The sequence below is a fragment of the Lithobates pipiens genome, unplaced genomic scaffold (genome assembly GCF_037356315.1).
Source record: "Lithobates pipiens isolate NorthernLeopardFrog02 unplaced genomic scaffold, aLitPip1_a1.2 Scaffold_22, whole genome shotgun sequence".
Taxonomy (NCBI): Eukaryota; Metazoa; Chordata; class Amphibia; order Anura; family Ranidae; genus Lithobates; species Lithobates pipiens.
Window position 1 is genome coordinate 115221930 of NW_027507784.1, and position 19044 is coordinate 115240973.

General features: G+C 40.0%; 1 protein-coding gene across 2 annotated transcripts in view; it reads left to right on the top strand.

Moving 5' to 3' along the window:
• Window positions 1-16128, top strand: part of UBE2E3 (ubiquitin conjugating enzyme E2 E3) — a 96624-nt gene extending 80496 nt beyond the window's left edge. For both annotated transcript variants that reach the window (XM_077448118.1, XM_077448117.1), the window contains exons 4-6: window positions 3009-3141; window positions 5355-5502; window positions 15516-16128. In XM_077448118.1, the coding sequence (XP_077304244.1) occupies window positions 3009-3141; window positions 5355-5502; window positions 15516-15613 (379 nt within the window). In that variant the 3' untranslated portion in view covers window positions 15614-16128. The remainder of the gene's footprint in view (window positions 1-3008; window positions 3142-5354; window positions 5503-15515) is intronic.
• Window positions 16129-19044: the final 2916 nt, after the last annotated feature.

Here is a 19044-nt window from a genome sequence, read left to right on the forward strand (position 1 = left end):
GAGTGTAGAAGGATTTTGCAGTCTGTCAATACAACCGTCTTTCATTGCGTTTGACAAGTTGCATTTTTTGAATTTATTATTTAAATTTTTTTCCTTTTAACCTTTAAAAAGTGTGCATGTCAAAAATAGAAGCTGGTTTAAATTTCAGAAAATGTGAAGTAAATGGTACCATACAGAAATGAGGGGTTAATGTGACTATTCTCAATATCCTAACTAATTTGAGTATATTATTATTAAAGATGTATTTGACTTGTGGAGATATTCCCTTACCACCTGTACTGGTGACAGCTTTGTCACTGTGGCAGGAAGGAGAAATTTCCCATGTAGGCACCAGAGAGCAATGACACATTTTTAATGGAGGTTCCAATCCTGGGTCTTGCCTGTTTTTATTGCTATTGTCTTAAAGCAAGAATTCCCTGCAAAGGAAAAGTTAATGGCTCTCATGCAGCCTGCTGCACTGACCATTGTGCTAACATAGAGGTTGTCCACTAAAAGTAGAACTGTAGAAAAGTAAATTAGAAACCATCATCTTTATTTTACAGGAATCTCCTTGAGACCATTAAGGAGACTTATACCATATTGGCTTGTTCAAACAATATTTGCAGTCGCTTACATTTTGGAGGCTGTAAAAGTTGCTTGCTCTGTATCTCGGTGCAGCATCCCAGAACTTACAGTTGGGCAGCACATGCCTTGGCGCATCACTGCCCTGTCACATGATATTCAATGCCCGGGCTACAATTCTGGCAATAGAATTAAGGGGGAGTGACTTAACTTCCTGGGTTGAAGAACTGTCAATGTGTTTCGGTGTATGGAGCTAGAAAAGGCAGTGTAGCCACACTGAAAAAGGACCATCCTGTGTTTCCATATTCTAAGACTGAATACAAGGGAGTGACGAGCCTAAAAAAGACAAACGGCACACTGTAAACCGTGATGTCTCAACTGGTTACTAACACTTGAAGTCATGTTTTTGATCACGCCTTCACTGTTTAGTTGCATCTCTGACCCAGAACAAGTTTGACGGGACACTAAAACAAATATGAAGTTCAGGCATCGTAATACTTCCAGGCTGAGTGCTTGTTCAGACCAGTTGCTTTTTATGTAGCGAAGAAAAGACGAGGATTTACCTTTTTAAAACGAATAAGCTCTGTCAGTTTCCGTATATGTCATCTTGGCAAATTCCCCTCAAATAGAGTATGTATTAAGACTTGTTTAAAGCACAAATCCAGAAAAATAAAACAAATTCAATCTTGTAGTGGGACCCCCTGTACTGAAAGGGTTTATTGCTCATTTAGTTTAGGAGCAGAGGATTAGGAAGTAAATACTTGCCTTACTCCTTGCTCCAGTAGGTTCCCTCCAGAGATGCAACCAACCAATTGCAAGCAATTAACTATTGCAGTACAGCAGGGCCCACTGCAAAGGTGGATTTTTATTTTCCTGGAGTTGGTCTTTAAGGAAAGCTGAGATACAGATGATTCAGTATAGGAAGAGATGTCCATTACTTGGTGCACTATGTTGAAAATAGTATTAATCAGATTGGAGGTGGGAAAAGTAGCATGGATTTTGTAGAACTGCAGGCCCTAAAAAGACTAGGGGGCGTTCTGGACCAGAAGTTTTGGAGGACGACAATCGCCCCATGCAGGCGGAGCACCACATGAGTTTCCGGGTGTAATGTTCCTAGACACCCATCAGGTAGTATTTCAAATGCTGAGGTTTATCTCCTTCATGTGTCTTGAGGATACCATATTAGCTTTATTTGTCCCTGTTTTATATTGCCATTTCTTAATTTTTTGTATGTTATTGGTAAGCTTATTTTGGGTTTTGACATGTTATCGCCCTCTAGGCCTTTGCACCACATGTTTATGCGCATGTGATCTTCTTTTTTTTTTTTTTTTTGATGTATGCTGAAAATCCCTAAAGAATTGTAAAACATGTCGGTCTGTTGGTATACAAATCTTCGGCAAGTAAACTAAAACCCATGTTTTTAGCTGTAAGGCTGGAGCCTTGACCTTCTGGTATTCTGCGCAGAGTTACAGATATAACAAACCTAAGAAGACCGAGCATTGTGACCAAAAAAACAAAAACTTCTCAACTTCATGAGTGTGTCTTCAGCTATTGGTGATGGGGCAAATGTTTCCTGGCCCTGGAAAAAGAACCTTTTAGTTCATAGATAGTTTTTGATTGTTCCAAATTTCATAAGCTTATCCTGGCCTCTCATTGTTATATTGTTTAATTACTAAAGCATAGTATACACGGGCGAAATGTTGGCCGGTTCAATAGAAACCAGGGCTGAAGATGGGAGGGGGAAAGGCCCATGTGTATGGCAGCCGTTTTGACATGCGGCTCATGACCGAAAAAGGTCTGTCAACAGGCTCCCTATCGGCTCTCTCAGCCAATGGTACAATCCGATGTTGGTACATCGGCTCCGACTCAAGCTGTTGAACAGAAAAAAAGCTAATGGTGTGTGCACGAGACTTGAGGGCTACTGCTCATTTACAGGTCAGTAGCTTAGAACTGGCAAATGTTCATATGAAAATGGTTCACAAGAAATACATTTTGCACCTTATGTGGCCATTAGTATTTATACTATCAGCTTTAGTTTTCCACTTTCTGAATAAAGTGTAATGTATTTTTAAGATAAACCTTTTACTCAAATAATGTCAGCCAGATATCATGACAGCCCAGCTCTACTATATTCATAAACGGTAAAAGAGGCTGTGTAATACTTTTTCTGCAGAAAATGCTGTATTGGGCTCATGTAAGTAATGACACCGGATTATTACTGAGCTGGTTGGATAGACCTTCAGGCAGCGATAGCTGATCAATGTCTGTTTGAACACTAATCCTTTTTTTTGGCACAGAACGGAACAGAGAGATGTTGAGTACAGGTCCACTTTAAATATCAAAATTTTCTGCAAAATGCTTATATATTGGATGACTGTATTAGGGTGTTTTAATAAATATGGAAAACGTTATAATGTTTTGCTTAATTTTTTTTCTCCTTTTTACAGTGCCGGTCCTAAGGGAGACAACATATATGAATGGAGGTCAACGATTCTGGGACCCCCAGGATCTGTATATGAGGGAGGAGTATTTTTTTTGGATATCACGTTTTCTTCTGATTATCCTTTTAAGCCACCAAAGGTAAATCCTGAATGCGGCATTATTTTGATCAAATGTTTATCTTGCGGTCTGGTAATCTCTGTGTAAGGTGATCTTATGTCTTGGAGTATTCTGCTACTCTGGTAGCCTTTGGAAATACGAATATTGTAAATTATTACTAAACTCATAACTCGTAGGCAGACATTCCTCATCCAGTGTAAAAACTTGGATAACACAAAGTTTAATTTGTGTACTTCAAACAGGGAGGCTGTGCCTTTTCGACTTTTCCATTTTTTCTTATTTAACTAAGCCAGCACATTTTCAGCTGTAAATTTAAGAGCAGCAACAAGCCAAAGGTTTTAAGGAACTATGAAAATCTCCATAATAACAGTCCCGTGTCTTGGATCAGTAACACTGAAATTCTTATTGCCAGTAATACTAAAACTGGCTGTGGGAGACAAATATAGAAGCATGGGATAAGACTTTAGTAGTATTTTTAAATCTAGCACAGCTAGAAATAATATGACGCTTAATGCAATTTTGAGTGAGAAGGCTTTTAAAAGTATTTGTACAGCCATATATGGGGTCATATTGTGTTCCACGTTGCTGGTTTTTAAATGTTCTTGTACTTTGCTGCTTATGGGAAGGATTTAGATGTCTGTCCATCTTGGTTAAAATTGTGCAATACTTAAAACTTCTGCACATTTACCACCAGCATGGCTTATTTGTGGATGTAAAACCATGCATGAGAGCACAGGTATTTTTTGGGGTGTCAGAAAAGCTGTGCATCTGACAATTATCACTCCCAGTCAGATATTTTAAGATCCCATTCACACCTAATTTTGTTGTGTTTTGCCCAAAACATTGAAGATTTCTCTTCTATTACATGCTGCCTGTTCACATTTGTTCGTCATACAGCCATTTATTGCACAAAAAAGTACATGATCTTTAACATGCTGAATCAAATTGTTTTTTTCAAGTATTCGGATATGTATGGCACTACTAAGACAGATGACTATAGCCTGGTTCACACGGGCTGAATGTTGTGCAGCATCAGCTGGTTCAATAGAAACTGGCCGACATTCAGCCTTTGCGTACTTCAGCAGGTCTAACAGAAGCCGGCCAAACAGCATGTTTCAAAAAGGGTCTGCAGATCAGCTCCCGATGACTGTAGTGTTTTGGGGGGGTGGCATGCGCATCTCTTTCAGAGCACAATAGAACAGCAGGGGAGATTGTTGTACTAACATTGCATAGTTAGTACAGAGGCTCCGACTTGAGCGGCCAGGTTTTTTCCATTCAGCCCACTTGGTTAAGTGAAAAAAAGACTAGTAGCGTGTATGCAGCTTAAAATGTGCCCAGCTTAGAAAAGATTGTTCAGCTTGCTCTCAGCTTTTGCAGCATTTGAAATTTGCAGGTGCACCATGGCAAAAAATGTTCTTGTTTCCTATTGAAATTACTTCAGGTTTCTCACAAGAGTTTTTCCCACATATTAAAGCCTTTACAAAAGTGCCTATAATACAAACTTTATATAGTTTGATTGTCAGAGGACTGGTAGTGGAGTTGTGGGTAAAGCACCAACACCCACATGAATTTTGGGTAGGAAGACTAGAGCCTCTTTGTGTAATGATGCTCTAAGTATAGTGTCACTTGCATTAATTTTGGCTTACCATATACCACTTATTACTATCCATGTACAAAAGAGGAGTAGCTGGGTACCCTTTGGCTTGTGTCCAAACACTTTTTTTTTTATTGCTGCATAACATTTTTATTTTATTAAAAAATGTTTGGCCTATGACAAATTTCAGACCCCAAGACTGCATGGTTGTATGAAATGGCATCAGGATGAATTTTGCTATAATGTAAAAACGTAAGGATTCAATCCAGTTTTTGGAAGCAAGCCATGGGTGCCCTGCTGTTCCTCTCCACTTCATTATTAAATATATGAGGTAAAAGGAACCTATCTGAAATGACAGCATGCTGCTTGGACAAACATAACTTACACCTAAAAATAAGATCTCATCGGCCACAAGTGTTGTGGTTTGTTCATTATTAATGGTATTTATATTACTTCTGGCATATAAATGTGGGCCGGAATATTCCCCAAAGATTGTTGTCATTTCATGGAGACTTGTTGGGGGACTAAATAATCCTGTGCCCTATTTGATATTCAGATTGTAAAATCTGGAATGTTGTGAAATTTGTAAAGTTGGGATTCCTTTTGATCTATGCGCTCAACAGTAACACATTTTTTCCAGGTTACGTTCCGCACCAGAATCTATCACTGTAATATCAACAGCCAAGGAGTCATCTGCTTGGATATTCTGAAGGACAACTGGAGTCCAGCACTGACTATATCAAAAGTTTTGCTATCTATTTGTTCCCTTCTGACAGACTGTAACCCTGGTACGTATACTTACCTTGTACTTACCGTGAAATTCTCACAGGTTAGCTGAAATCCAGATTTGTGTTTACCAGTGGTTAGCTGAGTCTTGTGAAGTTGCTGTTGTGTGCACATTTTGGTTTGATTTGGAGCTGATGACCCAATCATCATCCTACTCAGTACAACACGGCAATGTTTGTTTTTTGTTTTGTTTTTTTTGTTTGGGTTTTTTTTTTTTTTTGTTGTTGTTCAAGACAGGTGCTTCTGTTAGTTGAGAACAGAAAGATCCTAAGATTTTCTTCTTGCTACTATTCTTGGAAATACTGGATACATTTTTATGGATTATTGCAGGGAGTAGATCTTGTTCTAGCACATGCTATTCTTTGTCATTTCTCCCCTGATGCTGATTCATTGACAGTAGTCAGTTTAACAGAACAGCTTAAAAATGTCTAGACCAAGTATTTCATTATGTCACTGCCTTATAAAGTGGTTTTATAACTGCAAGCATACAGCATAGAAAAAATTCATGTCATGGTAATGCTAAAGTTGCAACAAATGTAGAGCAAAGATTTGCTTCTTCTAGGGCACATGAATAGTGTGTTATATTTTACAATATTCATTTTTTCCTTTTAAATGAAACATTGAAATTAGTAGACCTATAGGCCTGGCATCACATTTCCATTAACGTTGCATCTTGATTACAGTGAATGTTCTTGTCTGTTGGGCAGAGTATGCTGGTTAAAGGAAAGCTCAAGTCAAGAAAAAAATAAAATTTACATGTAAATATGAAACATGTTGTGTGAGGTTGTTTTGTTTTGTTAAAAATTCAAATACCAGCCAAAACTTAACCTCAAAGAGTTTGTAAACCTCCAAAAAAACTGAAAGAAAAGGGCGTAATGAGCTAGAATGCATCAAATACGATCGCATCATGAATTATGTGCCTTAGAACGATACCCCGCTGACACTGCCGACATCTTTCCCGCAGTTACTTGCGGGTTTCTGCGCTGTGATTGGCTGGAGCCGCGATGTCACTCCGCATGCGTGCGGTTGCTGCCAGTCACAGCATGGGCCCTGAAGAAAATGGCACAAGTGGGCTGTTCCTTCAGTGCACATGCACCGATGACGTCGATGGCAGCGTATATAGTAAATATTTCCCAAATTGTGCACGTTTAGGAGAGATTTACAGTACCTACAGGTAAGCCTTACTATAGGCTTACCTGTAGGTACAATTAAAGAGGAAGACTTTACTTCCTCTTTAACCACTTAAGGACCGCCGCATGTAAATCTACGTCGGCACAATGGCACCGACAGGCACAAGCGCGTATCAGTACGCGCTTGCCTTCCAGCGGGTGGGGGCTCCGATCGGACCCCCTCCCGCTGGCTGCGGCGGTCCGTTTCGCTTCAGGAGCGATAGGGGATGGCCATCCCCTCTCGATCGCTCCTGGCGAATGAGAAGCTTCCCCTGCCTGTGTAGTGTAAACACAGGCAGGGTGGAACTGATGTCATTCTCCTCGGGGCGGTCTGCGAGGAGAACACATGGTAAGTGCACCAATCACTACACTGACACATAGGCACACAAATCACCCCCCCCTCCCAGTCACAGTGTCACTGATTGCAGTGATCATTTATTTAAAGTTTCAGGGCAGTTAGTGTTAGGTCCAGGGTAGCCCCCTACCCCCCCCATAAAGGTTTAACCCCCTGATTGCCCCTAGAGTTAACCCTTTCACCCCCTTTTGCCAGTGTCATTAAGCGATCGTTTTTCTGATCACTGCATTAGTGTCACTAGTGCAGCTAGGTAGCTAGTTATTTTTTATGTTCACCGCCAGGTTTTTATAGCGTTCGGTATCCCCATATACTACCTAATAAAGATTTTAACCCCCTGATTGCCCCGAGTTAACCCTTTCACCAGCGATCACCGTATAAGTGCCACTGGTGACGCTGGTTAGCCAGTTCGTTATTTAGGTTCCCCGTCAGGTTTTTATATAGCGTCAGGGACCCCCATATACTACCTAATAAAGATTTTAACCCCCTGATTGCCCCTAGTTAACCCTTTCACCAGTGATCACCGTATAAGTGTTACAGGTGACTCTGGTTAGTTATTTTGCTTTTTATAGCATCAGGGCACCCACCGTTTCACTACATAACTTATTTTAAACTCATGAGGGTTTCACTGGATCTCTGTGCTTCTCTGTGCTTCGCTATGCAATGCAGGCAGATCATGACTGGCAGGAAAGCCCAGCAGGATGCTATACTGGCAACACAGGATTGCCAATGTGAATGAAGCCTTAAGCCTCATTCACACTGGTAGTTCTGCTTTTAGGTTTGATTTTCAAAAAGCAGAAGTCATCTGGGAAGTATAAACAATTTGTATTCCAGATCACTTTTTCCTGTATTTAGATGTTCCAGATTAAGCAAGTTAGCTGTACTAAGATGTGTTTATCCCTGTTTTAGAGTGTCTAATCAGATCCTATACACAGATTTCTATTTTGACTAAATGCAGCTAAACTGACTTCACCTCTTGGCACCATTGAAAAATCATTGTTTGCATTTAGAAATGTCTAAACACAGGTTTAAAGAGGAAGTAAACCCTGATGAGTTTACTTCCTCTTTCATTCCCTGCAAAGCATAATGGACTACTATGCATCGCATAGTAATCCATTATGTGTCACTTACCTGACACAGGAGCCAGCGAAGTCACCGCTGTCCCCTGTAGTCCAGCGCATCCATCTTCTCAGTAGGTCTCGCTGCTCCGCCGCTGTCATTCAGCGAAGCCGCGATGACGTCACTCCCGCGCACGGGAGCCGACACGCGCGGCATCTTCATCGTTGACGGCGGTGCGTCTGCGCGCCGCTGTCTACGGCGCATGCGCCGTAGACAGCGGTGCCTATCTTTCGCCAAATACACAGGTAATCCTAAATCTAGGCTTACCTGTAGGTCAAAGTGTGTTGTAAGGGTTTACAACCACTTTAACAGTGCCAGTGTGAATGACGGCGCACAGAGCAGCAAACTGTAATCCAAAAGGAAACAAAAATAATAATAATTCAAGCCAATTCGAGAGATGTCCTTTGTATTCAAACAGACTAAACTCTGACTCCCAAAAGTAAAGTGTATTTTTACACAACCTCACAGCTGCTATCTAGAGATGGCTGAAGAGCTGTGACCCAAAGGGTGCAAGAAAGGGCTTACAGAATCCTCTATGCCAGGGATATGCAATTAGCAGACCTCCAGCTGTTGCAAAACTACAAGTCCCATCATGCCTCTGCCACTGGGTGTCATGCTTGTGGCTCTCAGAGTCTTGCTATGCCTCATGGGACTTGTAGTTCTGCAACAGCTGGAGGTCCGCTAATTGCATATCCCTGCTCTATGCACAGGAATAGCAAGAGTCACTTTACTTCCTATTGTCTGGTGCCTGTCAAATGGATAGGAAGCATGGGAAAATGTTGTTCTTCATGGTCTTCTACAATTAATGAGAAGAAAAAGTAATAGAAAAAAGTTTTGGCTAGAGCTGGGTTTTAACCTCTTTAATACTGGGCAGTTTTACCCCCTTCCTGCCCAGGCCAATTTTCAGCTTTGAGCGCTGTCCCACCTTAAACGAGAATTGTGTGGTCATGCAACGCTGTAGCCAAATTCATTGAAAATTTTGTAAATAAGTACTTTTTTTCTCCTTCACTGATGTGCACCGATGATGCGACACTGATGGGCACTAATAGGATGCACTGATTAGACGTCACTTTATTATCAGGGTACAGGTCTCCCCTGTGAAGAAATGCTGCTGATTGGCTCGCCTCTCCTCACACTCTGTCAGTGTGAGGCAAGGAACACCAACAACAAGCATTTCCTTGTTTACATGTGATCGGCTGTGATTGGTCACTGCTGATCACATGGGTAAAGACCGTGTCATCTGCTCTTTACCAGGATCAGGGTCATGCTGTGTCTCAATGACATGGCTTGCCTGTGTTTGCTGTGTGGCACAACAGTGTGCTGAGGCTGGGGCAACGTCATATAACGTCGTCCTAGAACAAGGGAGCATCCCGCCTGCCGTTATTTTTCTATACGGCGGGCAGGAAGTAGGTGGTTAAGGGACACCTGTAGTGAAGTCAACATGGATGCCATGTGACCTAAAACTCCAGTATATGCATCTAGGTCAGGGGTAAGCAACTTTTCACTCCGGCTGGGGTGAAACTAAAAATCTCATCATGCCTCTGCTTTGAGAGTCGTGACTGTGGTCGTTAGAGTCCTTCAATGCCTTTATGGGGCTTGTAGTTCAAAGCAGCTGAAGTGCTGAGGTTTCCTATCTCTGATCTGCATGCTTGTACCAGGTTTTTTTGGAAAAGGTCAGTAATGACAGCATTTCTCAGCAAATATTTACTTTAGTTCAGTTTGCCTATATACAGTACCTGCCCTAAAGTTCTGGTGTATCTTTATTATAGCGATTGTCTATGAAGAATAAGTTGTTGGGAATTCTTATTACAATGTACTTGATACCTTTTACATTTCCTAAACTGGGCAGAACTTTTGAGGCAGTGTCCGGACATCAGAGGAACATCTTTGATTCCAATAACTTTTATGAATGTCTTGATTTTCTGGTTTTTGAGTGTAAAATGTATTTTTGACAAATGTGCTTCAAATAGCAGATCAGCAAAACAGCACCTTGTTTTTATTAACAAATATAAATGGCATATTTGTCTTGGAAAATGTTACAACAAGCAAAAATGCTTTCCATCATGATCCTTTATGAAACAGCTTTGCTTCATTGAGAATACTTTCAAATTTGAATTGCATATCTTTGTGCTGTAAATGATGTTCTTGCATTCCTAATTTCAGGGCAGAACAGATGGCGAAGGTTTCATTTTAAGTAATATGTCTATTGAAATACCTATACTGCCAACTGTACATGGAGTGGTTTTAAGATCTTTAAAAAAAAAAAAAAAAAAGAAGTGATCAGTTTTGAGTTTAAAATGGCACTCTGTGTTCTGAGTTTTTACACAAGACACAAACAATAAAATAAAGGGAAGCTCCACTCATCAGTTTTTTAGAGCTAAACTCTGAAAGCTGTGGCCAAAAATGTCAGAGGACAAAGGGCTTGTCACCAGTATTTGTTATCGCCCTGCAGCTAATCTTCCCCATTACTGACTAATGTCTTGCTGTGCACGGTGTCTCTGCATTTCAGAGCTTCTAGCAAGGAGTACAGGGAGCATCATGGTGTTGACATTACCAAATCTTTCCCTAACACTAGCAGTCAAAGGCAGCAGTGCCTTAGATTGGTGCTTTTCAACCGTTAAGTGAACTCATTCCAAAAATTGTAAAGAAAACAGATTTGCATAATACAGCAGCATCCGCGCACATAGGACACCAAACATTAGAGGTGATTTATTCTTGCAAATACACCTTTGCACACTGGCGTTGATTATTATTCTATTTCTCTTTTATCTGTTTCTTGCCCTCAATCCGTTATGTGGCCCCAGTGCTAACGAAGAGAGGCAGGGGAGGGGCAAACAAGATGATATGCAGGCACCCAACATCCTCCTTATCAACTAATGACATCAGCTGTTAGAATGCTTGTGGGGTGGCCTACACAATGCCCAAGGTTGCAATGCTGCACCATAAAAACCTAACAAAAAACAGTCTTGATCCACAAGCTGGCTTGTTGACAATTTTTTGACCAATTTGGTCCAATTTTTAGGTACTTTTGCCAAGGGACCCCTGAAGATCCCAGAAAGCACCGAAGGGTGCCACAGCACCCTTGTTGAAAAAGGCTTCCTTAGATCTCACTGCAAATGTACAGCTGTGGGGCTGTAGGTATACCAGAAAGCACATTTTGCTATTTTTTTAGATGAAATTTATATGCTTTTTTTTTTTTTTATGATACCACTTAGGCACAATTAACATTTCCCAATGTATGTTATAGCACAGAAAATCTTCACTTTTGCGTTCCGTGTTAATCTATCGATCTAAAAACTTGAGATTGATTATAGGAATAAATTGCAGGCAAACGGCATCAGTTGTAATCATTAGAGCCCCACAGTCCAAAATCCCAGAGGTGTTCCAATAGACTACATCCAACACGTCTCAATGCTTATAAGTAGTATCCATTTATTGAAAATCTGATACCCAAGTCAGATGGAGCATAGTTTTATCTGTATGAAAATGGCTCCAATTTTTAGAAAATGGTAGTGAAACGACCAAGGTTAGCAGTGTTTCCATGCTGACCTCACCTCACTAAGGTAGTGTCTTGTTAGATGTAGGGGTATGTTCATGGTGTAGCTTTACTTCATGTTAAAAAAAAAAAAAATATCTAGTGCTTTGATGTCCACCTCACAACTTTTGTGCTACCCTAGATGAAAATAAAGTTGCAGGTTAATTACTATGCTCTAAATATGTTTGTACCTCCTGGGAACTGCCCATGTCTGAATGGGCAGGTGCATTCCTCCTAGCAGCCACAATAATTTGTTGCATGATTTTACCAGTGGCGTGGAAATAAGTAATGCAAACTTTGGCATCCCTGTCAAAGTTACTTTTTCAGGGATGCAAACCTAGGTATGTACAGTACCATCTACAAACTGGAGAGCGACAACCACATCCCTTTTCACCATGAAAAGGGATGTAGGTATGTGTGTGACACCTGCCAGCTATCGTGTAAAGGGCAAGCCACATAGGCATTCTGGATTTCAGACCATTTTTGTATATGGTTGACTGTCATTCCACTGATATTGCAGTGGTATATTTTTACTTTTATTTTCTTCTTTTGATTGTTTGCTACTTTTAGCAGTGCTTTACCATGGACACATCCACTGCCCCAGTGTGAACAGGGCCTTAGAAATATAACCTTTCCTGCCTACAATGTTCTTAGATGTCTGGTATGTGAAACAAAATTAACTCCCAACAGAAACTGAAGCAAGCTGGATGTGAATGGAAGCCATCTCTAGTGATTTATGGGCGCAAGTCCCATGTTTTAGTGTAGTATACACTGAGACCAAAAAACTATTTTGTCACTTTACCTTCATTATATCTCATAATTACATCATGCACTGTGCTTCTTTTGTAAGTCACTAGCCACCAGTTAAGTATATTCTCTGGGTAACTTGATTGCTATAGTTGTACCTCTATAAATAGTTGCAGTTTGTAAACCTCTGGGAGCTGAGGAGACCAGTTGCTGGCATTTTGGGAGAGGAATGTTTTCCCATTATTGCCTGATATAGGACAACCACTCAACACTCCTGGGTCATCTTTGTCTTTTATTATTTATTTTTTTTTCAAGATGCACCACATATTTTCAATTGGTGAAAGGTCTGGACTACAGGCAGGCCAGTTAAGCACTCAGCCTCTTCTACTATGAAGCCACATTCTGTTGTCATAGATGCAGTATGTGGTTTAGCATTGTCCTGCTGAAATATACAAGTCCTTCCCTGAAAGAGACTTCAACTGGATGGGAGCATAATCTGCTCTTAAACCTAGGTCTATCTTTCAGCATTGGTGTCTTTCCAGTTGTGCAAGCTGCCCATTCTATGAGAATTAATGCACCCATCAGAGATGCAGGCTATTGAACTGGGCACTGAAGCCAAAAGGTCTCTCTCCTGTTTAGTGTGAAGGATGCATCACCCATGGTTGCAAAAAAAATGTCAAATAATATAATTTTGTCTGACCACAGAACAGTTTTCCACCTTGCAACAGACCATTTCAAATAAGCTTCGGCCCAGAGAAGACTGTGGCGTTTCTGGATCATGTTTAGATATGGTTTCTTTTTGCATGATAGTTTTTCAGACCCCCTTAAATTTTTCACTCTGTTATATTGCAGCCGATTGCTAAAATCATTTAAGTAAATTTTTTCCCTCATTAATGTACACACACAGCACCCCATATTGACAGAAAAACACAGAATTGTTGACATTTTTGCAGATTTATTAAAAAAGAAACTGAAATATCACATGGTTCACATGGACCTAAGTATTCAGAACCTTTGCTGTGCCACTCATATATTTAACTCGGGTGCTGTCCATTTCTTCTGATCATCCTTGATGGTTATACACCTTCATTTGAGTCCAACTGTGTTTGATTATACTGATTGGACTTGATTAGGAAAGCCACACACCTGTCTATACAAGACCTTACAGCTCACAGTGCATGTCAGATCAAATGAGAATCATGAGGTCAATTGAGCTTCCTGAAGAGCTCAGAGAATTGTGGCAAGGCACAGATCTGGCCAAGGTTACAAAAAAAAATTATGCTGCACTTAGGATTCCTAAGAGCACAGTGGCTTCCATAATCCTTAAATGGAAAACGTTTGGGACGACCATAACCCTTCCTAGAGCTTGTAGTCCGGCCAAACTGAGCTATTGGGGGAGAAGAGCCTTGGTGAGAGAGGTAAAGAAGAACCCAAAGATCACTGTGGCTGAGCTCCAGAGATGCAGTCAGGAGATGGGAGAAAGTTGTAGAAAGTCAACCATCACTGCAGCTTTACACCAGTCGGGACTTTATGGCAGAGTGGCCCGACGGAAGCTTCTCCTCAGTGCAAGAAAATCACCTGAAGGACTCCAAGATGGTCAGAAATAAGATTCTCTGGTCTGATGAGACCAAGATAGAACTTTTTGGCCTTAATTCTAAGCAGTATGTATGGAGAATACCAGGAACTGCTCATCACCTGTCCAATACAGTCCCAGCAGTGAAGCATGGTGGTGGCAGCATCATGCTATGTGGTGTTTTTCAGCTGCAATCAAGGGAAAGATTAATGCGGCCAAGTACAGAGATATCCTGTACGAAAACCTTCTCCAGAGTGCTCAGGACCTCAGACTGGACCAAAGGTTTACCTTCCAATAAGACAATGACCCTAAGCACACAGCTAAAATAACGACAGAGTGGCTACACAACAATTCTGTGACTGTTCTTGAATGGCCCAGCCAGAGCCCTGACTTAAACCCAATTGAGCATCTCTGGAAAGACCTAAAAATGGCTGTCCACCAATGTTTACCATCCAACCTGACAGAACTGGAGAGGATCTGCAAGGAGAAATGGCAGAGTATCCACAAATCCAGGTGTGAAAAACTTGTTGCATCTTTCCCAAAACATCATGGCTGTATTAGATCAAAATGGTGCTTCTACTAAATACTGAGCAAAGGGTCTGAATACTTGGGCCCATGTGATATTTCAGTTTTTTTTTTTTTTTTTTTTATTATAAATCTGTCAATATGGGGTGCTGTGTGTACATTAATGAGGAAAAAAATGAACTTAAAAAAATTTAAGGGGGTCTGAATACTTTCCGTCCCCACTGTATATTTAATGTTTTTGCAATTTTACGTTGAACATTATTCTGAAGTTGTTCAACAATTTTAGAAGCAGCATTTCACAAATTGGTGAATCTCTGCCCATCTTTGACATTCTGACTTTTTCTCTTTTTATACCGAGTCATGTTACTACTGACCTGTTGCCAATTAAACTAATTAGTTGAAAATATTCTTCCAGCTCTTCCATGTTAGAACCACTTACTTTGCCAGTTTTTTGCCCTGTCCTAACTTTTTTGAGACTTTTTGTTGTCCTCAATTTCAAAATTACCTTAATTTTGTTTTTTTGTTTTGTTTCCCCCCCCCCCCCCTTTTTAAAATGATACATTTTTGTAGTTTAAACTTTGATATTTTTACATTTTCTTTTGTAAATAAAAGGAGTTTGAGATTTGCAAATCATTGCATTCTGCTTTTTATATAGATTTTTTTACGCAGCTTCACAACTTTAAGAATTGGGGTTGTAAGACCCTGCTATCTAAATACTTCCTAAAATGATTTGCTTATTCATATGTACTCCTTCATACAGTTTTCAGTTACCTCTTATCACTCGCAAATGTTTCCTGAATAAGGTTTAATGTCAAAAATACCTACTTAGATCTGTTTGAGTTTGATTGTATTATTTGATCTTCTCTTCACCCTGAACTCTCATTGACTGGAGGCTTTTCGGTGGCATTTGTTTTTGTACTTATATTCTTGATATTGTTTTTTTTTTTTGTTTGTTTTTTTACTATAATATTCTTTTCCTTTGCCTTTTTTTTCAGCTGACCCCCTGGTTGGAAGCATAGCCACTCAGTATTTGACCAACAGAGCAGAGCATGACAGGATAGCCAGACAGTGGACCAAAAGATATGCCACATAAGCTGTACAGTTTGAAGAAGCACAAGGCATCTGTACAATGTGCAACACATCTTTATAGCCTTTACAATACGGACTTCTGTGTATATGTTATACTGATTCTACTCTCTGCTTTTATCCTATACGGTATACTGCCCCAGGAGGTAAATGCTATCAAGAGTAGAACTTTGTAGCTGTAGATTAGTAATGTTAAAATGCCTACTTGCAAGTCTTGCTTCTTTGGGATATCAAAACGTATTTTGTGATGTACTAAGGATACCGTTCCAAACCAAATATTATAGTGCATTTTAGCCTAATTCATTATCTGTATGACGTTATTAAAGTTAGCTGTAGATTATTAGAGGATATGTCATTTGTATTAAACCCAGAAATATTTCCAATTATGTGGTACACGCTGTTGTGAAAACTGTTTTACCTTTTGTCAGTTTGTACTGAAAGGATTTCCTTTTATCCCTTTGTAGCTCAGAGAGCACCCAATGTATTATCCCAACACACAATAAACATGTTCCCTAAGGTGTAGTTTCTTTGCTTTCACATGTGGAGGTCAATGTACAATCTCAGTAACACAGTAGCGGGTTTAATTTCAAGATTGCACTGTGAATTGGTTCTTTACAGTCTGAGGAACTGAGTTTTGTTTTTTGTTTTTTTTGTTTTGTTCCAATTTTTTTCTTTTTCTTATTTTTTTATTATTATCAGTAATCGCAGCTGTAATTTTTTTTTTTTTGTTCTGTTATAAAATACTGATACTGTATGTGCACATGTCTATGATTGAATTGCTAAATGAAGTTTGGTTGTTGCAGAACAAAAGGTAAAAATTGATATTCGTAGCATATGTATATGCTGGTTATTCACTATAATCAGTTATATTATTATTATTATTTTTTTTATAAATGCTGATGAGATGAGTGCCAAGGTCTTTAGTCACTAGAGCTTTGGCAGTGAAATCGCTGGGATTGAATTGACTTCCTGCTGCAGGCATTGCAGTGAGATCTTTTATATTCCAACTAATGCAGCAGTAGTGATGAGTCCCCCTTCTGTAGCAGAAGAATGAAGATTCCAAGGCGAGGGAAACGGACAGGTATACTACAGCGGTGAGTTATTAATGTCAAACTTCCTCAAAAGAGCATATTTGTGGTTTATTAACATTTCTGAACATGCGACAAATGCTAAAATATAAGCTTCGGGTGGGCTTGCATTTACAATCGAAGATGATACCTGTTCCTGGTTTGTTGAGGAAGCCCAAGTCTTTTGACCCTGAAAAGTGCAAGGCCCTTGACACAGTGGGCATGGTTTGTCCAAACATGACAAAGTAACCGGGTGAAACTGGGATGTGTGCAGCCTCATATAGCCCATATTTTTATTTAAGGAGCTGATAGGTATTTTTTTGAATCTTGGTACTCATGGCAGCTACTTAATGGGGAAGATTTTAGTCTTTAGCCATTCAATTATTCTTTCTATCTGATTGTTGCAGGACTGATTCATAGTAGCTGATGAGAATGTAAGCAGTGATGTTGCTGTAGTTACCAATCGTATTCCAGCTGGCTGCCTAGTGCTGGTTAGATAAAGAAAGAAAAGAATGGTAGAAAAAATGCTGTTTAAAAAAAAAAAAAGAGCCAAGCTTGACAGTACAGCTGTTACACAAATTTAATGGGGTGGTAAAGCAACTGGTAGGTAGGTCTTTCTTGCATTGTGCGCACAAAACTATCACACCTGACCTTCACTCACAATGAACTGATTTCTAATTGAAGGTATAGGCAATTTTTATGGAGAGTTTTATTAAATGGGATGTTTTCAGTTATTCAAAGGTTCTAAAATTTGGAATGCTGCATTGAAACATTCTTGTAGCATTGAACTGCTTACAGTATTAAACAAGAAATGTAAGAGGTTGCATATAGATTCTCCTGCAGACATTTGGAGCCTAGGGTGGCTCAGAAAGCTGAGATTTTGGCAGGAACCAGCTGAATTTGTGGCTGTCCCTATTAGACAGAAGTTGATTGGTAGATCAACTTCTGCCAACCGGGAATGTCTGGAAACTTTTGTCAATCAGCAGCTGCTGTCAGAATGCCTTGGAGTTGATTTACTAAAGGCAAATAAACTTTGAAAGTGCAGTTGCTCCAGAGCTTGGTAAATAAGGTAAAGCTTCACTTTATAAAGCATATCCAATCGCATGCAAGGGGGGAAAAAAAAAAAAAAGATTTCCTCTGTTTTACTAAGCTCTGAAGCACCTGCACTCATTAAGTGCAGTCTATTTGCCCTTAGTAAATCAACCCCAATGTCTCAGGGAGGGGAAACTCTACACTCACCTTACTTGTGTGGATGGAGAAATGGTGTGGTTTAAGCCCACAGGCTGAATGACAAAAACAACCCATCTGTGTGAATGTTCTTTGGCCCGTTACCCTTTTAATGAATGGGTCACATAGACTCTGTACTTGTATATGTACCGTTGCTTAAAGTACATGGGCCAATTATCACAATGTTATGACCCCACAGTTCTTTATCCTGGATGTTAAAATAAAGCAAAGGTGAAAAAAAGGTTAATGCTTGTGTATTAACTGTATACTCACAAATAACAAATTGTTTTTCCTTTTGATCCAAAATATTGACTTAAAGATGCTCATTATGCCCCTTTCACACTTGTGCTACTTGTCATGCGACTGATGTGCAAAGGTGCCGGAAAAGTCGTAACCTATGATAACCATTCATATCTGTGCGACTTCAAAGTAGTCCCTGTACTACATTGGTCCGACTTTGATGCAAGTTGAGCTCCATAGACCTCAAGTTTACACAGACGTGCCCTAAAATCGCTGCAAAATTGAGCGACTTTGAGGTTGCCCAAGTGTGAAAGAGGCCTAAGTGACATTCATTGAGGAAATTCTTACACTACTGAATAGCTTTAAAGTGAACCTGTCACCAGACTATTGGCATTCATATTTATATATTCTTAACCAACACTTTAAACCGGGTCCTCACTGCCCTGAAGTTGCAGGCGCTGTGGAGTAATTCACCAAAGATCCCAACAGAGGTCTGGATGCTGGAAGTCACTTCTGAGCAGCCTACAGCACCTGCTGTTTGGCACCAATTACTTGGCAATCTTCCAACTTCCCAATGTTAGAGAAAGCAAGGGGGAGAGGAGTTATTTCAGTACCTCTGTGATCTTTAGCATTATTTCTTTCAGCCCCATTTACATCTATGGATTTTACTGCAGTACATTTTTTAAAAATGCGCAGGCAGTGCGTTTTTGGCTCCATAGTCTTCAGTGCAAGAGCATGAAAAATGCATGTGCATGCGTTTTTGGTTTTGTACTTGCAACCAATCTACTCTTCCTACAAAAAGAAATATATGAAGCTTGAAAATGCACTTGCAAACATGCGAAAACCACAGGCACAGGTATGAACCTAGCCTTAAAGATCATTTACTCTGTGGTAATATTTCAAT